The sequence below is a fragment of the Phodopus roborovskii genome, unplaced genomic scaffold, assembly GCF_943737965.1.
Source record: "Phodopus roborovskii unplaced genomic scaffold, PHOROB, whole genome shotgun sequence".
Lineage (NCBI taxonomy): Eukaryota > Metazoa > Chordata > Mammalia > Rodentia > Cricetidae > Phodopus > Phodopus roborovskii.
Window position 1 is genome coordinate 21143170 of NW_026126407.1, and position 20643 is coordinate 21163812.

General features: G+C 47.9%; 1 protein-coding gene across 5 annotated transcripts; it reads left to right on the plus strand.

The window, feature by feature from the left end:
• The first annotated feature begins 230 nt into the window (after positions 1 to 230).
• Positions 231 to 19214, plus strand: Znf496 (zinc finger protein 496). Of its 5 annotated transcripts, none has more exons than XM_051180546.1 (10): positions 231 to 480; positions 687 to 866; positions 2562 to 2667; positions 2997 to 3423; positions 3701 to 3878; positions 7216 to 7292; positions 13376 to 13508; positions 13992 to 14099; positions 14968 to 15078; positions 16838 to 19214. In XM_051180546.1, exons 4-10 carry the CDS (start codon positions 3034 to 3036, stop codon positions 17584 to 17586), a joined length of 1746 nt encoding a protein of 581 aa, XP_051036503.1. In that variant the 5' UTR covers positions 231 to 480; positions 687 to 866; positions 2562 to 2667; positions 2997 to 3033; the 3' UTR covers positions 17587 to 19214. The 5 variants fall into 5 exon arrangements, with proteins under 5 accessions (XP_051036503.1, XP_051036507.1, XP_051036502.1 ...); XM_051180550.1 differs by having other exon boundaries at positions 3044 to 3423; XM_051180545.1 differs by having other exon boundaries at positions 687 to 803.
• Positions 19215 to 20643: the final 1429 nt, after the last annotated feature.

Sequence of the window (20643 nt, forward strand, 5' to 3'; positions counted from 1 at the left end):
CCTACACCTCATCTCTCCTCCTCCCAATTCTGGCATGCCGCCAGCGCCGCCAGACCGGCCCTTGCCTGCGCCCACACGAGAGGAGCAGGGAAGAGTGGCGCCCAGGCCGGCCTCCCTGGCTAGTGGCCGCCCGAACTGCCCCCTCGCCCGCCCCACCCCCATCCCCCGCCACAGCGCCCGAGTCCCGCCGGGACGCGCGCATCCTGAACCGGCTGCGAAGGCCCACAAAGCCAAAGCCCGGGCCCCGCGCCCAAGCCGGGCGAACACAGAGCGGGGCGGGGCGGGCCGGGGGTGTCGGATGTCACCCCCCCGCGTACACCTCGGCCGGGAGGCGGGGAAGCGAACCACTGAGATGAGGAGACCTCCTCGGTCCTAGAGCGGTGCAGGAAGTGTCCCAGGGGAGGGAGCCGGAGGGCTCCGGCCTTTCCTTTCCGTGGCGGCCCGGCCTGCGCGGCCCGCCAACCGGGACGCTGCCCAGCGGTGAGTATACCGTGGCCTGGTTTTCCATGTCCTGCTGCCTGAACCCGGGTCCTGCTCCCCACTTCCCGCGCGCGCTCTGATCGCCGGCCCTGCGCCCGGGTCCTGCTCCCTGTTCTCCACTTCCCGCGCCCTGGCCCACATCCCTTGCTCCCAGCGCTGCGTCCTCATCGTGCCCTCGGGAATGAAGCAATTCGATTGTCTTTCAGGCATCTCCCTTCGCTCCCAAACCCAGCTGATGCTTTCTAAATGATCCCGAGATCATCTAGAGTCTGGCCCATGCAGAGGAGCTGCCTCGACCGACACCAGAGAGACCGAGCTGGAAGGTGAGAACCTGCCACCCTGCGGCCCCAGGCTTCGAGGTGAAGAGCCAGCAAACCTGGAAGAGCGTAAGCGACAGAAACCCCATAGTTCTCCTGGCCTAAAATACCCTCCTCATTCCTTTCCTCGGATGCTGCTCTCCTTCTGTAACTGCTTGGGCAAGTCCCGCCCCTGCGGGAGCCCTCCCCTCCCCTCACTAACGGTAGTTCATTCATAAAGCTTCCGCTCCGGAGACTCCTGCGCGCCAGGTGCCCGGGTGACAAAGAGGCACACGTCTGTCTGGCCTACGGGCTCTCAGAGAGCAGTCCCATAGCAGAGCTGGGAGCTGAGGGTGGGACGCTGGGTACCTCGCCATGGCGCTAGACCTGAGCCATTCAGGGCCCAGCAGGTGGGAGATAGTGGGCGGAGGAAGCTGGGGAAGAGAGCGGGCGGGGCCAGGATTGGGTTCTTAATACCGGAGTAAAATGTTAAGAGTAGTCGCGGTTCACAGCCTGTTGCTTTCAGAGTTTCGCTCCGGGTGTCTGTTTGTCTTTACTTCGGAAATCAAAGGAATATAGAAATTTGGGGTTCCAAGTGTTGTTCGGTTACTTGGTAGCTTTTTTGGTATCGCTTGTCTTCCTGCAAAGTGGTGTTGTCCTGCTAGAAATCTCTTGCAGGAGGTGAGGGTGTAAAAGGTCAGTGGCCCTGCCTGGGATTCCCAGAGTCGGGAGAGCAGAACCCTGTGTGTCTCCGTTTGTCTTTTCTCCTAGTGTTCGGGCCAGAGAACAGAGGTCAAGTGGAATGGCCATGCTCTGCTGTGCCCTGGTGTGTTTGCTGGGTTTTGTACGTGATAGCCAGGGAGGTATAGAGAACTCCAGAGTGTGTGTGTGTGTGTGTGTGAGAGAGAGAGAGAGAGAGAGAGAGAGAGAGAGAGAGAGAGAGAGAGAGAGAGAAGGAGGGAGAGGGGAGAGGGAGACTCTGTGGCCCCAAGAGTTCCTCATGAGCGGAAGCTCTGTGAAGTCAGTGTGTACCACTGCCTTGAGCCTGATTTGGAGAGGACAAGGGATAGAACCAATGAGATAAAAGTTGTTTTTATTTTTTTTAACCACATTTTAGATACTAAAATGTAATTACATCGTTTTTCTCTTTCTTTTCCTCCAACCCTTCCCATGTAATCCCTTCTGCAAAATCTTGGCCTCTTTTTCTCTAGTTACATTGTTTCTCTCTCTCTTTCTCTCTCACACACGTATGCACAACATGCCTAACTACAACAAGTAACTTTGTAGAATTGTTTTTATTTTTTTCCTAACTGCTGAGCCATCTCTTCAGCCTTGTTTTTATTTTTTTAAACTATCTATATACCTGTGTAGACATCAGTGTGTAGGTATATGCACTTGAGTGCGGTGCCCATGGAGGTCAGAAGAAGGTATTAGAGACCTTGGAGTTGGAATTAAAGGGCTGAGTGAACAAATTGAGGTGGGTGATGGGAAAAGTAGTGTGGACTCTTAACTACTAAGTTGTCTCTCCAGCCCCCAGAAACAAATGGTCTGGACCCAGTTGGGTGTAAGAATACAGTAGGTTTTTTGTTTTTATTTTTTTGGTTGTTTTGGGGTTTGTTTGTTTGAGTTCCTTCTCTGCCTGGAAGTTTTTGCCCCTGCTCACACAGAGTGCAGGCTCTGTTGGGCTCTTGTCCATCCATTCTGTCCTTGGCAGAGTTGCATTGCCCCATGATGATCTCAGATGACTCATCCTTTGCTTTTTTGTTTGTTTGTTTGTTTTTTAAGTTCAATTTGTGAAGATCTCAAGAACAAAGACAGTGACTTTGGCTCCAAAGCTTCAAGAGTGTGGTCTGCTGGGGCTGTATCCTCTGGAAGGACCTGTCCACCAAAGGTATCACAAGCCTTGGTTACACGTGCTTGTATGTGGCCTGTTCTCCTGGGATGCTGAAAATGCCAGTGTCCTGTTGAAATGCCACCACTTCTGTCCCAGATTTCCTGCCTCCACTGCCACCTGTTAGGGGAATCTATATGGAATGATGCTGCTGGGAAGGGCCATCTTTCTTTCTGTCCCCATGTGTAAGGGCCAGCCATACCAACACTTCATACTTTTACCAGGGACTCCTCAAAGGGCTGTTCTCCCATGGGCCTTGTCTACCACCCTCCCAGAAACAACCACAGGAGTTCAGAGCATTGAAGCCAGCAATTTCTGTTTGGAAATAGGGTCGTCTTCTGCCGCTGACCCCCATCAAATCCCATCATGCCCACAGCCCTGTGCCCACGAGTCTTGGCTCCAAAGGAAAGTGAGGAGCCCAGGAAAATGCGGAGTCCTCCTGGAGAGAACCCCAGCCCTCCGGGTGAGCCTCCCAGCCCAGAGTCCTCTCGCCGCCTCTTCCGCCGGTTCCGCTACCAGGAGGCTGCAGGCCCACGGGAGGCCCTGCAGCGCCTCTGGGAGCTGTGCCGGGGCTGGCTTCGGCTTGAAAGGCACACGAAAGAGCAGATCCTGGAGCTACTGGTGCTGGAGCAGTTCCTGGCCATCCTGCCGTGGGAGATTCAGAGCTGGGTGCGTGCCCAGGAGCCGGAGAGTGGAGAGCAGGCTGTGGCTGCAGTAGAGGCTCTGGAACGGGAGCCAGGGAGACCCTGGCAGTGGGTGAGCACTGGGCATCTGGGAGAGGGGAGCCCTGATGACCTTGTGAGACCCCTGACCCCAAGATGAGAAACTCTGCCTAAATTCAGTGTTTGCCTTCCTAAGAAAGCAAACGTTACTCTCTATGAAGTCTAAGTTGAGATGATTATTACCTGTTGAGTCCATGGCCAGCAGGACCAGAAAGGGAGAGGGCCTACCCAGACCTGTGCAGAGCCTACAGGCAGGGCTCTATGTCTTATTCTCTCCACCTGGCCCTGACCTGCTGTCTCTGGGATTGCAGCTCAAGCACTGTGAAGACCCGGTGGTGATTGACGATGGTGATGGGCCTGGGCCTCAGGATCTAGAACAAGAACGGATATCAACAGAGTCCCAGAGCAACCCTGATGCCCAGCCTGTGGCCCTAGCACAGGGCCTTGGACTTCTAAGCAGACCACCAGGCCAGCCCACTGAGGACCCAGGTACGCAGCCTGTGCTGTGAGTTGGGGAGCTGAGCTACATGTCATTCATGCGCTCTGGTGTTGACGGAAGTGAGGGCTTTTTTACATTCACAGGTTTCTCTTGTCTCCTCTGAACTATGAACTGTGATTGTGGTCTGGGTCCTTCCACAGAGCAACCGACCCAGAGACTCTTCTTGGTATTGAGTCCTCCCAGAGGGAAGGCCTTGTGCAGATGGTGTGAGCTTATATGGTCTTCTTTCTTTGAGTATATTCTCAGTGGAGACATAACAGTCACCGTAGAACTGGGACCTGTGGGCTGAGCTGAGCATGGGTCTTGCTTCTGTCCTCTCCAAACCATATTGTCTTGCCTGGCTTACCCTACAGCTGTAGGAAAACCTAAACCCCCGGGAGAGAATAGTGGCCTCTCCTGCAGATGGCCCCAGTGTCTTGTGCATGGTTTGGCTGTCTATCTATTCAAAGCATCCAACAGCTGCAAAGAGGGGAGCGTCACCTACAAAGCCAGAACCCCGATTTCTTTGAGCTACAATAGGTCAGTTCTTGATTCCTTCAAATTTGTTCTCCAAAGCCCCTCAAGGACTAGGGACCCTGTGTCCCTCTTATAAGATAACACTGACATTGTGGCATGGTGGCGCATACCTTTAATCCCAGCACTCAGGAAGAGGCAGATGGATCTCTATGAGTTGGAGACCAGCCTGTTCTATATATCAAGTTCCAGACCAGCTAAAGATACAAGGTGATACTCTGTCTCGAGAAACAAATGAATAAAAGATGGCATCGCAGGTTTTTTGAGATGGGTCCAGCTGTGTTGTCCAATCTAACTGAAAATTCTCAATCCACCTTAACCTCCTGAGTGCTAGCTCTGCACAATATTTTTATATTTGTTTTTTATAACGCCCTCTACAGTGTAAATGCTAAAGAACAAGAAAAGGGTACGTATACAGCATTCTTTCTTTTTGTCCAACTTCTTGTTTGAATTGGGCTAATGATCCTGAAAAGTTGTGGCATCTTGAGGTTTCATACATGTTTGGGTGGCCTTGCATTCTTGTGGTTTTCAAAAATTGTTTCTGACATTGAATCTTTTGAGTGAGCTAGAGTTACAGCTTTTTGTTGGGGCATTTGCCTGCCATGTGTAAGGACTTCACCCAAACTAAAAACAAAGGTTGTTTGTTTTCCTTTCCTCCCTCTTCCCACCCCTTTTTTCTTTTCTACTTCCTTCCTCGTGTCTTCTTCAAATTAATGAACTCTCCTGCCTGCCTTAGCCTCCTCAGAGTTTCGATTACTGGCCTGCTTGATCATATAAGCAATAATAGTCTTTTTCTTTAAAAAAAAATGTGTATGTATGTAATATATGTGTATACATATGTGTGTGTGTGTAATATATACATTGTGTGTGTGTGTGTGTGTGTGTGTGTGTGTGCATAATTTTCCTTCCTGCAAACATTTACTGACTTCTATACAAATCAGAACTCTTTGTCCCTCTGTGGTGAGAAGTGAAGGTGGATGTGTTGATCTGGTTCGGCTGACCACCAGTGTTCTACACACTGGGTCCTTTCCTAACAGCAGTTTATTCTCACAGCTGTGAGGCTGCAGGTCAATTTTGGGTTCTTCTGAACTTCCTTACTTTCATGGATAGACAACCACTTCTTGCTGTATCTTCTATCTGTATAGCTGTCTTCTAGCTACCCCTCCTTAGTGACACCAGTTATATTGAATTTGGGCTCATGTTCATGACCTCATTTTAACTTACTTGATTCCTTAGAAATCTTCCTCCAAATACAGTCACATTCTGGGATGCCTGGAGGGTTAGGATTTGAGCATGTGAATTTCCAGAGAACATAATTCAAATATATCAGGAGATAATCCATTTCCTCAAATCAACAGTACTGTGCAAGCAGCCTGGAGTATATATGAGCAGTCCTAGGGGAAGAATGACTGGGAGAGACCTACTGTGAAGAATCTTCTAGAACCCTGGTTGTCTGAGATAATGAAGCATATATTCTGGCTTTGGGTTGCTTACTTGAGTAATACTCAGTACAGGATTTCCTGCTGCACAGCATTTGGAAAAACATTAGGATTTGCTAGAGATACAGCTTCTACTTGTGAAGCTCTTTCCCCAAAGCTAGGCTTTGTTTGGGTAGAATAAGACAGCCATCCATCCATGGTGGCAGGCATTGGGGAGCAGAATTAAAACATTTCTTCCAGATACCACAAAGAGCTCTAAAACTTGCTTGGGAAACCTATGATATAACATAAAATAGTTAGAAATAATATTCTATGTATTAAGGCCAGGTCTCATTAGCCTGGAACTCACTGTATAACTCAAGTTGGCCTCAGAGTTTGGATGTTTGTACTTCAGCCTACCAAATGCTGGGACTGTAGCACCACCATACCCTACTAAGTTTTTAAATTCCATGTATAAGCAGGATTGAGCTGTGCTGGCCATCCTGTGTCTGGTTTATTTCTCTCAGGATATGCGTTCCAGGGTCACCCACACTGCACATGTGATAGATTTCACCCTTTTTATGACTGACTAGTATCCCAAGTGTCTATCTTCTTTTTTTTTCTCTCCCCCCCCCCCGCCTCTCTCCCCTCCCCCCCTTGCTCTCACTCTTGTTTGTTTTGTTGAGACATCCTTCTGAGTGTCATGAAACTTGCTCTGTGTCCTGAAACTCACCGAGATACACCTGCCTCTGCCTCCCAAGAGCTGAGGAAAAAAATGAATTTTAAGAGACAATATGCAGCCTGGTGTGATGGCACATGCCTTTATTATATATACACATGTGCATATAACATAGATACATACGTATGTACACATATAAAGTACTAGGTTATATAGTAGAATTTCAACATCCTTCTGTTCGTTCCTCTTTTATTTTTCCCTAATAGCCTCCTCCCTACTTCAATGTCATGTGTCCCTTGTCCTTCCCACCCTTCCTTAGCTCTTCTTTTCTTCTCTCTTGTAGACCATGTTTTCTTCACTGATTCAACTGTTAATTGATAATGCAAACCTGTACCTGGCTTTTAGGCATATTTTAGATGCTGATAACTGGTCCCTGGATCTACAGAGGTTGAATAGCTAATTAATCATGCTATCCTAAACCCAGGCATTCCCTGTGATAGCCTCCATTGTCTGTCTGAAAGACTATGAGAACCCTTGTGGTTTTTGCAAGTTAAGGCAGAGTGGGGTTTACGCAGAGCACCAGGAATGGCTCCCTGTTGGTTCCTTTCTGCTTTTCTTCCCTTGTACAATCTGCAGCACAGAGCCACCCCTGGAAGTCTGGGAGGTGTTGGGGCCCAGGCCTGGCTCCCTTTGGAACATCTTTTCCATCTCTTTCAGTTCCGCAAGATGCTTTCCTTGTTCAGGAGCAGAGTGTCAGAGACACCCAGCCTGTGACCACCTGCCAGCTGCCCTCGGTGAGTGATTTCCAAAAAAGCTCATCTCTGAGCTGCCCTACAGGACAGTTCTTCCAGGACTCTGACCTGCTTGCTGTTTACCACAGGATGTTCAGCCTTAGCCCAAAGACCAAGGTGAGCAGGACTGGGCCTAAAGATGCCCATTGCTTCTGCTGTTCCTGCAGCTCCAAGTGCTGCTTTCCATCCCACTCCAGAAAACTGCAGGTGTACATATAAAGCCCCTGGAGAAGACTTCTCTCCTTTTCTAAATCCCCCAGTGAAGAGGAGAAACCTGTCCTTTACTTCACCAGGAGTATTTTAATGAGGTGATCTTCAGAACAGTAGCTACATTTCAGGAAGAACGCATACCAGTTGCAACACTGTCATGTGACCACATGTAGGCATGCTTGGTGTGTCCTGTCTGTGTTCCTGGGCCAGTTTTGCTTGCTTCGGTGTTCTGGGAGGTGTGGCACGTGTTTGAAGAGGGTGCAGCTGGGATCTGGTCTCAAAGGTGGGGTGCATTTCTCTCCAACCCAGTTTCTTCATCTACTGTGGTCCTCAGCAGACCACTTACTTAGCTTTTCCCTTCTCGTTGCCTTTTCTGCTGCCTCCTGTGATACTAGTGTGACCTCCCCACAAGGAGTGTAGTCTCCACAGGGCATAGGACTGCACCAGTAGAAGACTGTTAACAAGAGACATGCAGAGTTGACAACCCCCTTCCAAAATGCTTAGGGCTGTTAGGTTTAGGGTGGGTGTTGAAATATTTGCATACATAAAATGAGAACTTGGATGGAGTGGTGGTGGTGGGGGGGTTTGTAGTGCAAACCTTTAGTTCCAGCTCTTGGGAAGCTGAGTAGGCCTGATCTCTGACTTCAAGGTCAACCTGTTCTACAAAGTGAGTTCCAAGACAACCAGAGAAGCCCTGTCGCAAAAACAAATAAAATAAGAACTTGGAATAAGAACCAAGTTTATGCGTAATTCATTTGTTCCTATCTACAGCCCCAGCGTGTACCCTCCCCTTTTTGTAGCATTACTTTCTGTGCTGTGGCCTCAGTGTTTGTTCCCCTCCATTCTGAGTTTTAAAAAGGAGCTTTGGGGAGGTCATGAGATCATAAGCTAACTCATAGCCCTTATGAATGAAATTAATGTTTTCATAGAAGAGGCCCCAGATGGGCCTGGGGAAATTGCTTAGTTGGTAGAGTTACCTTGCTAACATGAAGGCCTGAGCTCAAGACCCACATAAAAAAGCCAAGAACAGTAGTGGTGTGCACAGTCTCAGTATCTGGGAGGCCAAAACAGGTGGGTCCCTGGGCTCCCCTCATCTACTTGGTGTTAACTTTCAAACACTGAGGTGCCTGTTTAACATATCTAAGCTGGACCTGGCCACCTGGCTCTCCCAGCATCCCTCAGTCCCTACCTGTTACAGGATATAGATGGCAGCATACCCCAGCCTTCTACCCTGAACTCTCCAGCCCAGAGGCTGGGCTGCCCTTCCCCCAGAGCCTCTTCCCAATATAATCTGAACATTTTGGTTGCCCTTCTCTTTTGGACCTTTGGCCTCCTGGCTGCTACACCTGGTTCCCCTCTCTCCTTTCTCTTCCCTTCCCCCTCTCCCCACATGGCCCAGCTCAGCTTAGTTGTGTCCACTTTCCCAGACATCCCTGCCTCTCACTATGTTCTCCCACATATCTATAATAAACTTTCTCCTCCACCATACCTAGGAGTAGTTGTGTCCTTTCCTTTTATTTCTTCTTTTCATTCACTTGGTGAGTTCCAGGCCAATGTGAGACCCTTGTCTATCAGCAACAATGACAACAAAAAGCTATAAAGGTAGATGGGAAAAATACCCAAGGTTATCTTTGGTCTCTGTTCACACCCGTACTTGTGCAAATGTATGTGCATGAATATAAATAGGCCTCAGAGACTTGCCTTGTCCCTTCTATCTCAGAAGGACAGCGAAAGACCCTGGCAGCCAAGAAGCGGAGCTGGAGAAATGGCTCAGCAGTTAAGAGAGCTGACTTCTTCCAGAAGATCTGGATTTGATGCCCTGCACCCACATGGCATCTCACAGCCATCTGTAACTCCAGTTCCGTGATTTCCAACACCCTCTTCTGCCTCATTAGGCACCAGGTGCTCAAGTAGTACACAGACAGCAAAGTACCCACATACATAAAGCAAATTGAAAAATTGTTATTGTTTAAAAAACAAGGAAGTGGCACTGTACAGATGGGGACTGAAGATGGAGGACTGTGACACCTCCAAAAAGTGTCCGTTGGACCTGAGGCTCAGCAGTTTCATAGTGAGATTTTGGGAGAAGGGACTAGGTGGTTCATACTGAACCTTCACTCGTTCTAGATTACAAGGACAAGACAGAAACTGCCAGCGGGAAGGAGGCTAGTACATGAAGGGAAGGGCCTTGTTTTTACCTCTTTTTTTTTTTTTTTTTTTTTTTTGAGATTCTTAAACAAACTAGCCCAGGCTAGTTTGCACTCCTGGCCCCCTTTCTGCCTCAGGCTCCAAGAGATAATAGGATTATAGGTGAAAGGTGTGTGCCACTGTGTCTGGCCCTTAACTCTCCCTACTTCCTGGCTGGCTGTTTCCAAAAGCATTATATGCTGTAACCTTAAGAACCCGAATAGAGGAAAGTAATGTGGACAGATTTTCTTCTCCTTTGCTGGTTTAGCCTGAAACACTTAAAAATGATCCAGTCTCTTCTCTCCATTCTCTGGCCTGTGGCTCAGAACACACCTCAGAGTTTTTCTTTCTACTGTCTCCTCTTTTTGTTTGTTTGTTTGTTTGTTTGTTTGTTTGTTTTTAGGTTTATTTTATATGTATGTGTGTGTACCATGTGAGTACTAGGAATCAATCTCACATCCTCTGTAAAGACAACAGGTGTTCTTACCTGCTGAGCCATCTCTCCAGCCCCCCTCCTCTCCACACCCCCACACCCCCTCCCTAGTTTTCTACTGGGCTCTTTCAGAGAAAGCATTCCCCCCCCATGACTACTTTTTCCTGTGCTTTAAGTGATCTTTCTTCTTCAAGTCTCATCCTCTTTGGACAAGGGAGGGGGGTGGTTGGTTGTTAGATGAGATCTGTGACATATCCTTTAACCCAGTTACCACAAGAGGTGGGAGAGAGGAAGGCAGGAGAGAGTAGAGTACCAGTCACCATGAAGCCTGTTCTATATTTTTAGAAGTGACTTATTTTGGAAAGGCGTAGGTAGCTAGTTCAATTTTTTAGAGCAAGCATAATGTGGCTGGAATTTGATCTACCACAGAGAAAATGTTTAGTGTTTAGAGATTATCACAGTCAAAGGACTGTAACATAGATCAGGTAAGCCAGCCTATAATAGTTGTTTTGTTTTTCCTGAACTATGAAAAAAACACTAACAAACTAAATCTGAGAAAGTCCATGAGACCTGGGGGAGCTGGTTAGTTTCTTGCTTAATATTTTCCACATGGGTCTTTGTTGCCCATATAGCAAGATATTCAACTAGCATATCTCCTTACTCTGCCAGTGTATACACCTCAAGGCAATTTGGTTGTCTAGCTACTGGGTTTTTTTTGTTTTGTTTTGTTTGTTTGTTTCTGTGAGAGTTTCTCTGTGTAGCCCTGGCTGTCCTGGAACCCACTCTGTAGACCAGACTGGCCTCAACCTCACAGAGATCCACTGATTAAAGGTGTGCACCACCACCATTTGCCACTGGCCTTTTAATCATGTTGTAGTGAGAGGCCACCCCTGCAGGAAGCTGATGGGAAGGTTTCTGACCCATATTGATATGAGAAGTAGCACATCATTATTGCAAAAAGGCTCTCCCAAAGGAGCTCAGAGCCATGCTCCTGTCCCAGGTAAATACTTTTAAGATTTGGCCCAAATAGAGTCCCCACAGAAAATGAATTGCTTGGTTTCCTCTGAGTCGGGTGTGGATACAGGCACACTGTCCCTAGTGATCCATCTGGTATTGTCTCAGGGCCCACAGGTGGCAGCCTTCTCCCAAGCACCACAGATGCCCCTGCTTTGTATGACTTGGTGATTAAGCTGCTCGTCCCACTGCAGCATCCCCATTAGTCTAGGCTCTTCATCTTACACAGTCCATTGAGTATTTTCTTAAAGTTTTTGTTTTCAGTTTGGTATCCGTTTGCCTGTTTGGTAATATTTCCGTAAATTTGGGGTGGGGGGGACAGCAAGAGTGTAGTGTGAGCACTTGGCATGGATTGACTAGAGCTCCTGCTTGGCTAGGCAGAAGATGTGAGGTTGGATCCAGCATCTCTTGGTTTTGACTAGTGGTCCTGAGGAGGAGGTACTTCGGATGGTTACCATGAGAGCTTTGCGGGTGGATGGCAGACCTAGCATTTGCTGAAGATGGTGAGATTCTGACTAAGTAATCAACTTTCTGTGTCTGGGCAAAAGGGACAAGGATAAACTGCCCATAAAAAACCTTAACAATCCAGCATGGTAGCAAACAACAACAACAAAACAAAAGAAGCTGGAGAGATGCTTCAGTGGTTAGGAGTACTGACTGCTCTTCCAGATGACCTGGGTTCAATTCCCTGCACCTATATGGCAACTGACAACTGTCTGTAATACCAGTCCCAGGGATCTGATGCCCTCTTCTGGCCTCTATAGGCACTGCATGCATGTAGTGCACAGACATAACATGAAGATATATCACCCCTTACAATATAAATAAATCTTAGAGTTTTTAAATGAAAACTTTTGTTATTTTTGGTGGCTTTAAATAACAATCTAAAATACAAGGACACTAACTGGCTTTGTTTTATTTATTTACTTATTGTATTTTAGGTTTTTCAAGACAGGGTTTCTCTGTAGCTTTGGAGCCTGTCCTGGAACTCCTACCTGGCTTTATGTAGCATAATCAAAATTACAATCAAAATTAGAAATAATCTCAAAAATAAAATTAGCATAAGAACTATAGAGTAAGCAAAGGGTGTTCAGAATGAGAGGCTGGAGAGACGACTCAAAGGTTAAGAGCATTCTTCACTCTTGCAGAGGACCTGGAACCAATTCCCAGCATTCATATGGTGACTCCCAAATGTCTGTAACTAGCCCCAGGAGATCCCATGGCCCCTTGACCTCTGAGGGTACCAGGCACTCATGTCGTACAGATACACAACACAAGCACAAAAAAATACATTTAAGAGAAAAAAGAATCAGCAGTTTAAGGCTCACGCAGACCTTTGGCAAAAGTGTCATTCTTAGGCCAGTGCTCATTACCCTGGTTAGAAAGCTGCCAGCCAGTCCCAACCTCCCAGTGACCTCATCAGGTAGGCTGTAAGTGTGCTCACCAAGCATCTGAAGCATCCTCTCCAGGAGGCGTAAGCAGTTTCTTCCATGATCTCCCTGTAAATGAAACCACCAATCTGGACTTGGCTGGGTAGAATGTCACTCTTCTTGCTACAGTACAAAAGATGGTTCTCCCAAAGAAGGATTTTCCCTTAATAGCCTTCATAAGTTCTTGGCAATACCCAAGACTTCCCTTTTTAGTAGCTAAAGAGGCTCAGGCCCTAGAAGAAGATGCTCAAACATCGGTGTTTCCCAAAGGGCTGGATCTGAAATTGCAGAGAAGTGAAGGTCAGGCTTTGGGTCAAGCTGAGTCTTAATTCCATTTGTCCTTTCTACCAACCCAGAGGGGTGGTAGGCATGGTTAAAATGTAATAATACTGGACAGGACCCTGGGAAAGTTCTTTGCCCTTTCTAGACCATGTGAGAATCCTGATTTTTGTTTTTTGTTTTGTTTTTCCAGACAGGGGTTCTCTATGTAACAGCTCTGACTGCCCTAGGCTGGCCTCAAACTCACAGAAATCCACCTGCCTCTGCCTCCTGTGCTGGGATTAAAGGTGTGTGCCACCATTGTCCAGCAAGGAACCTCTCTTTAAACTAAAAAAAAAAAAAAAAAAAGGCAGGCTTTTACCAGACACCCATCTGCTCTGCCTGGGTCTTGGTCTTGATTTCTGGCCTCTGAAGTCATCAGGCATAAATGGCTCATGTTACATGCCTCCTGACCATGGCATCTGGTCATCACAGCTGATAGACACAAAGGCTTTACTCCTCCCAGCTGACACAGCCCTGCTCTGTACTTTCAGAACCGCGTTTCTCCATTTAAGGACATGATCTTATGCTTCTCACAAGAGGACTGGTCCCTGCTGGATCCAGCACAGACTGGTTTCTATGGAGAATTCATCATTGGGGAAGACTATGGGGTCTCCATGCCTCCAAGTAAGACCTAGCTCCTCATGAAGCCAATACATGGAAGGTGGGTGGGATACTTGCTCGAAGTGAAGGACACCACTTGGGAGGTTCAGGTACTGTGGCTGACTCTGTTCTCTCTGTTTACCCTCTTACCTTGACAGCAAGCTATCTGTATAGGACCCACGGGTAGCTTGTGGGTGTCCTGGCTGTCCTAACACATGTAGATTAGGCTCTTAGGCTCTGTCCCACAAATCAAATATGACGTGATTTCAGTGTTTCCATCAGCTTCCAATCATTCTTGCTCCGATGCTCTTTCATATGTGTCCTGTAGGCCTCAGAGGGATGGTCCTAAGCCCTGGCCTACTCTATAGCCCCAGTGGTGCCTGTCACAGCCCAGTGGCTATCTCTTCTGTCTCTTCTTGGGCTAGACAAGGGTTACCTCCCTGGGGGTACCCTAGTCACCTGCAAAAGCAGGTCACAGTTGAAGGTGTCTTACCTCTTTGTGAACAGATGACCCTGCAGCTCAGCCAGACCTTTTACCCGAAGGGGAGAATGGGCCACGGATTACAGAGATGGCAGACCTCCAGGGTAAAGACACACCCCAGGTCTCCGGCTTAGGTGAGTGACAATCCAGAGGTGGGTGGGTAGCAGGGTAGAACATTGCTGCCACCAGAGCATCCCCAGTGTTTCTCCACAGCTCCTCACTCTTCTTGTCTTGCCATTCCAAGTCTTGTATTGCCTCTGGCTTCTTGTAGAGAGTGGGTCCGGTCTAGATTTTGCTGTCCATTAAGACTGTATTCTTTGACCAGGGACTAGTAGAGAAGGGAAATGTTTTCTGCTGTCCATAGTAGTGTTATATTTGTAGTAAAGTCCTCTCCAACATAGATTCTGGGAGAATTCCATGGGGAGAGAGCTAAGATTCATCTGTACCACATATCTGTGTGCTTGGTGTGTGCATGCTCAGATCGTGTGTGTGTGTGTGTGTGTGTGTGTGTGTGTGTGTGTGTGTGTATGTGCATGTGTTGTGTGCCTAGAATGCAAGTGTATGCATGTGCATGTATAACCTGTGCTATGAAGGGAAGTAGCCTTGAACAGAATCATCAGCAACCCTGGACCTCCATCCCCTCAGGCCCTCCTATTTCAGCCTCATAGGATCAATACAGTCTATTTGGGGAAGGTCTGTGGCCTAAAGGTCTGTACAGGGCCTACATTGGAAGGTGGCAGTGACCTTAGTGGTAAGGCCATTACTTCTCTGTGGCCACAGAGGTAAACTAGAAGCTACATTATTCTGTCCAGCTTCAGAACCTAGGTTTACGGTCTTTGCTAATTTGAATGCTGGTTCATTCACTCAGTGGAATGACTGCTTCATCCCAGGCCCCAGGAGGGAATGCAGTACCTACCTACAGATCATAGACAACCTCTTTCTTAGTTGTTTCTGGGTAGTGAACCTGTATATGACATTGCTTTCCCCATTTTCTTTGCATAGATCTTCCCAGTCTCCAACCAGCCCAAGAAGAAGGAAAGAAATGGGAGGAGCTGCAGGTGCCAGAATTCCAGTCCTGCCAGCAGGTGGCACTCACTCAAAGTCCTTGTCCAGGTGAGGAGTCTGGGTGTGATGTGTGACCTTGTGGTACATGGTCTGAATGTGGGGGAGAGATGATGGGCATGTGTGTGTTGATTAGGACTTTAGGAATGAAACTGTCCAAGGTTGCTGCTGACTGCTACTGTGGGCTTGTGAGCCTCTTGTTCTGGTTTTGTCCTGCTGTTTGCCCATCCCACAGTGGCTGCTCATTGCCTTTCCTGGGTAGATTGTCGAGGGCTAATGTAACACTGCTCTATATGTAGTGAGTATGTTTTTTACCTGATGGTGGGTAGCCAGAATCCCAAGATGATTTTGTTGTAAAGAGCAGATTCTAGAATACAGAAGCTGCACTGATGCCTTCCCAGTCTGAGTCTTGTCTTAATAATCACCTCCAGAGGCAGACTATAGTGTCCTGTCTTTTAACATTCCTAGGGAATCAGATGTTCTTCTAAATAGCACACACGGGCTCTGCTAAACACGGCTTTGAACCCAAGTGTCTCAGTGGCTTCCTACAGTTGTCTAGAGTCACACATTTTTTCACTTGTGATGCTTTTGCAGATAGGATTGGTACGTCCACCTCATGCAGTGATAAGCCATTAGTGCTAAGCTCACCACCATGTGTAGGTAGAGTGGATTCTAAAGCATGGTCAGTCAGCCTGAAAGGAGGAGACCCCTCTCTACCAATACTTTGTCTTTTTTCTTTTCTGCATTTTTTCATTCACATGTATTCAGTTCTTAAAAGTCTTTTCTGGCCTTTAATCCCATCACTTGGGAGGCAGGTAGATCTTTGTAAGTTTGAGGCCAGCCTGGCTACAGAGTGAGTTCCAGGATAGCTAAATCTATACAGAGAAACCCATGGCTTTTTCAGCCTGCTTTCTTAGACAACTCAGAACCTAATGCAGAGTGGAATAGCAGCAAGCACTCTTAACTGCTAAGCCTTCTCTGACCTTTTTTAAGGTGCTACGTTCTACACAGACATCAACTTGCCTTTGGCATTTGTAGCCCACTGTAATAGTCACTGAAAGCTAGTAGTGATTAATAAAAGAAAGTTATCATTAACAAGAGCTCAAAGGCACCTTCTACCTGTTTAGTCTGAGGCCTTGAAAGTGTTTCACGACTTGAATTGACTTGAATTGCCCCACAGCAACCTGGAGAGCAGAGCAGTGGTGGTCATTTCAGGCATGTAGATATGGCAACACAGGCTTAGAAAAGCTGCCTGGCTAGAATGAGACCTCTCAGGTGGAAAACCCAGAAGAGAGATGAACTTTGAAGACCAGCGTGTAGCTCCGTTAGACTTAGGTTGGGAACCAGTGAAGATCAAGTCCTACTCCCACCCTTCTCCCTGGGGCATATCCCTGTGCCTATGAGAGTGTACAGCATGAGTAATGCAGCACTTGTTAATGTCTAGGAACAGAGGGGGTTGTGCACACCATAACGCTAACATGGTCCCTGAACCTCCAGGGCCCTTGGCACAGTGCCTAGTTAAGTAAGTAATATAAATGTTGTGTCAAAAGTTTACACAGGTAAGTGCCAATTCTTAGAATTTTAAGTCCCAGTGGCTCAGGAAGAAATACTTTGAAAGGAAAGGATTAGGGAAAGCAACAGGAAGGTCAGAAAGAAAGATTCAGTTGCTACACCAACAGCTTATGCGGGACAGCCAGACCCTTAAGAGTTACTAAGGAACACTACAACCCCTGGGTGAGTAGTTTTTCTAGGAACTGGGGCGGTAAGTCATCTGGACAGTTCCACTGACCATACTGGTTTCCTGTAACAGGAGGTGACCCATCACCCCTAAAGAGCAACCTGGACCAGGAGGTGACCATTGAGATCGTGCTGTCCAGTTCTGGGGATGAGGACTCCCAACACAGCCCGTACTGCACTGAGGAGCTGGGGAGCCCTGCAGAAAAGCCCCACAGTCTGCCAACCCACCAGAGCAGCACTGAGGTTGGGGGTGAGGTGCAGAGCTCACAGAAGTCTTATGTGTGTCCGAACTGTGGAAAGATCTTCCGCTGGAGGGTCAACTTCATCCGGCACCTGCGCAGCCGCAGGGAGCAGAAGCCACACAAATGCTCAGTGTGTGGAGAGTTATTCAGTGACAGTGAGGACCTGGATGGACACCTGGAGACCCATGAGGCCCAGAAGCCATACAGGTGCACTATCTGTGGAAAGAGTTTCCGCCTCAACTCACACCTGCTCTCTCACCGACGGATCCACTTGCAAACAGACAGACAGCAACCCGTGCAGAAGAGTGAGGAGGAGGCATTGGAAACGGAGGGTGCAGATGCCCATGCCCTGCTGGAGAAGAGCAAGGCTAAGCTGGGGGTCCAGTGCGGGAACTGCGGGAAGGGCTTCCAGCGACATGACCAGCTGGTGAGACACCGTAGCCACTGTCACCTGAAGAATGAGGCCCGTCCCCTCCAGTGTCGGTACTGTGTCAAAACTTTCCGGCAGAATTATGATCTGCTCCGCCACGAGCGCCTACACATGAAGCGTCGCTCCAAGCAGGCTCTGAACTCATACTGAGCAGGGCATGGCCCCACAAGCTAGTCCTTGTCCAGCACAGAGTCCAAACCACCCGCCCTTTGCTCTCAGGTAGTGTCCAACTTCTGGTGCCATGCCTCTTCCTCCCCAGATAAAAAGTATCCACCTGAGCATTCCTTCTACTGTGCCAAAACCCAGGGAGGTGAGGCAACTCCAGCCTCAAGATGTGCATCTTGGAGCCTTCCAGCCATTTGCTCCAGCCCTCAGAGGGACTGGGCTGCCCCTATCCCATGATTTCAAGGGGTGGGGTGTGCATAGTGGGGAGCTTGCCAAAAGTACTGACCCTGGTCCTGTCCTCGGAAGTCAGCCTGAGATCACTGTGTCCAGTAAAGTGTCCCACAGGATCCACAGATAGCCAGATAGCTAGGATCTGTGGGGGATTGTCATGAGACATGGCCAGGCCACTGACCATATGGGGACCAGGAGCTCACATTTTAAAAGTGTGTGCACCTATCCCAACATGTCTTCTTTGTACCACAAAGATCCTTCATAAATGTGGGATGGAAACTGCCTGCCACTGCTCCTGATTCCTCCCCATTCTGTCTGGGAATTGAGAGTTTGGCCCCTCAAGGCTCCTCTGCCGGGTGAGCCAAACCCTGGCACAGAAGCTTCTATGAAGCCATGTCCTTCAAAGGTATCAACTCCAAGACAGTTTGTTTAGTTTCCTAGCGCTGTTATGACTAGTACTAAACATAGGCTCTTCTAACAGCAGCAGGTGGATTGACATGGTTATGGAAGCTGCAAGGCCAAGGTCTGGTGTCAGCAGGATTGGTTCTTTCTGAGACTAGAAAAGGGAATCATTCTGGGTCTGGTGGTCACTAACACTTGTCTGTAGCCCTGGGCTTGTACAAATGTCTCTCCATCTTTGCCTTTATCTCCACTGTGTCAATAACCAAACTTCCCTTTTGTAGAAGGATCCCAGTTTTGGGTTTGGGGCTCATGCTGCAGCAGAGCCCCACCTACATCTGGAGTGGCCATTTCCAAATAAAGTCACATCCTGAGGTACTGGGAGTAAGGACTTCAACACTGGGGTCAGAGTGGACATAGCCAAACCCCAGATAATTCGGTGGTGCTGCTGTTCTTCCTGCCCCAGATGAACCAGTTCCAACTTAAGGTAGCGTGCTTCCGTTCCTTTGAATGCCGAACTCAATCCAAGTTGTCTGCTTTCAGAGCTACTGCCATCTGCAAGGACGAATCCTCACCCGTGGCCTTTTAAGTTCAGAGCCTGCCATTCTGGGAGTGGTTGTTGGTAGGAAACCTCAAGCAATCAAAAAATGTGGTCTTACTGCCCTGGCCCACTGGTGTTGGCCAGGCTCAGCGGTGAGGGTGTTGGCCTCGGTGTGACTATGACTGGACCTGAGAGCTGCAGCGGGGCTGGTTCTATAGGCTGTACCAGCTCTCAGCTGTCAGAAAGCCTGGGAAAATGAATTGAAGGCCTCTGGTGCTCTCTCCTGATTTTTACATCAAGAAGTCTATTCTAGACCCAATCAAAGAATTATAAGACTTTTTCTGCTCAGTGCATTGCCCAGAGATAGTAAATGCAATAAAACCATTTATTTGGTCACACCTTGAACAAGAAATAAACTGTCAATGGTCCTAGTTTCTAAATAGTTCTCTTCTATCCTTGTGTCTGGAAAAGGGCGAAGTTGTGTCTTTTATGGTCAAGGGAGGGAAGACTTGGGCATGGAGGCCAGGGTCTTTATATTCACCCTGTCTACCCCTGCACTCTTGCCTGAGGCTCCACACTTAGCTAAAGGGGGAACATGGTGCTATTCTCTTGTATATTTGACAAGCAGCTAATAAGTGTGCAGAGCTTGGTAGAGGAGGTATCCTAAGTATACAGCAAATACTGCCGGGGAGCCCTCATGGCTAGTCCAAAACCCACCAGGCCATCACTAACCGTAAGGTCACTTTCACCTATCTTAGAAGCCCTGGGATGCAGCTTGATCCCAGGGTTTTTCCTCAGGAGTAAATAGGAGTTAACTGTGAGGAACAAGCAAACCCCACTAAACATCCTGTCCTTACGGGACTGGATTGGTCCTTGTCTCCCTCTGGCTGATGATACCTATAGCCTCAGCTGAGAAGAGCCAACTCACTCCTCCAAGTCTTCTAATAACCCACAGAAGACTGCAAGTTGAGACCCTATGTCTAAGAAGTCTCCTTCCATGCTCCCCGATTCCTTGGCTTCCCACAGTTGGCACAGGTGCATTATAAAACTCATTGAATTAAGATTTGTGTTAGATTTCATTAAAAATAGTGTGAAGCTGGTCCTGGAAACATGTTTGTGATCCCATCAACTCATGAATGGAAAGTAATCACCTACACAAATAGGAGAGACCGTGTCTCAAACAAGTTTTTAGGATATAGCCTAATGGTAAAAACAGTTGCCTGATGTGCTAGGCACTGACTTCAGTCCCAAGAACCACAAAATAGTGTTTGAAGCATAGCCATAGTGGTGAGTAATAGTCGGGTAATTGGCTTTTAGGAGAGGGGAAGTGACGGTTTCTGGGGGGTAGGGAGGTAGTTACATTCCCAATCACACAGCAGAGGTTCTACTCAGCCTCAGTTCTGCTCTTTATATCCCTAACTCATCCTCACCCAGAAAGAGGTGGTAACAGTAGCCCAAAGGTCCCTGTCATTGTGGCACAAGTGCCACAGTCCACACTTGTGGATATCTGGTCCACATCACTTCTGCACAATGGTTTCCCCTCAACCAAAAGCAGAATCAAATCGGGCAGTAGTAGGATAGTTTTATTTCACCTTGCCAGTTCCATCAAAGCCCAGCCAGATACTCCCCAATATTCTTGCCTGCTAGACAATTACCCTGTTACTATATCCCTAACCCTGTTTTCACTTTTACCAACTAAGCTGCCTGGGCTGGCTTTTAACTTGTGAACTGCATCCTAAACTTCATGAGTAGCTGGATTGTGGGCCTGCTTTCTGTTTGTTCATAGGATGAGTTAGCCAGTCTCTCAGTGATAGAGTTCTCCCTTGAGAAACCTGGACTTTGAGACAGGGCCTTTTCTATACAGCCCTACT

Bases quoted from the DNA above. Each gene is read 5' to 3' on its own strand.
- Znf496 (XM_051180546.1), top strand. From the start codon at position 3,034: ATGCCCACAGCCCTGTGCCCACGAGTCTTGGCTCCAAAGGAAAGTGAG. The intron at 3,879-7,215 runs GTACGCAGCCTG...CATCTCTTTCAG, and splicing joins CCAGCCCACTGAGGACCCAG to TTCCGCAAGATGCTTTCCTT. The intron at 15,079-16,837 runs GTGAGGAGTCTG...TTCCTGTAACAG, and splicing joins CACTCAAAGTCCTTGTCCAG to GAGGTGACCCATCACCCCTA.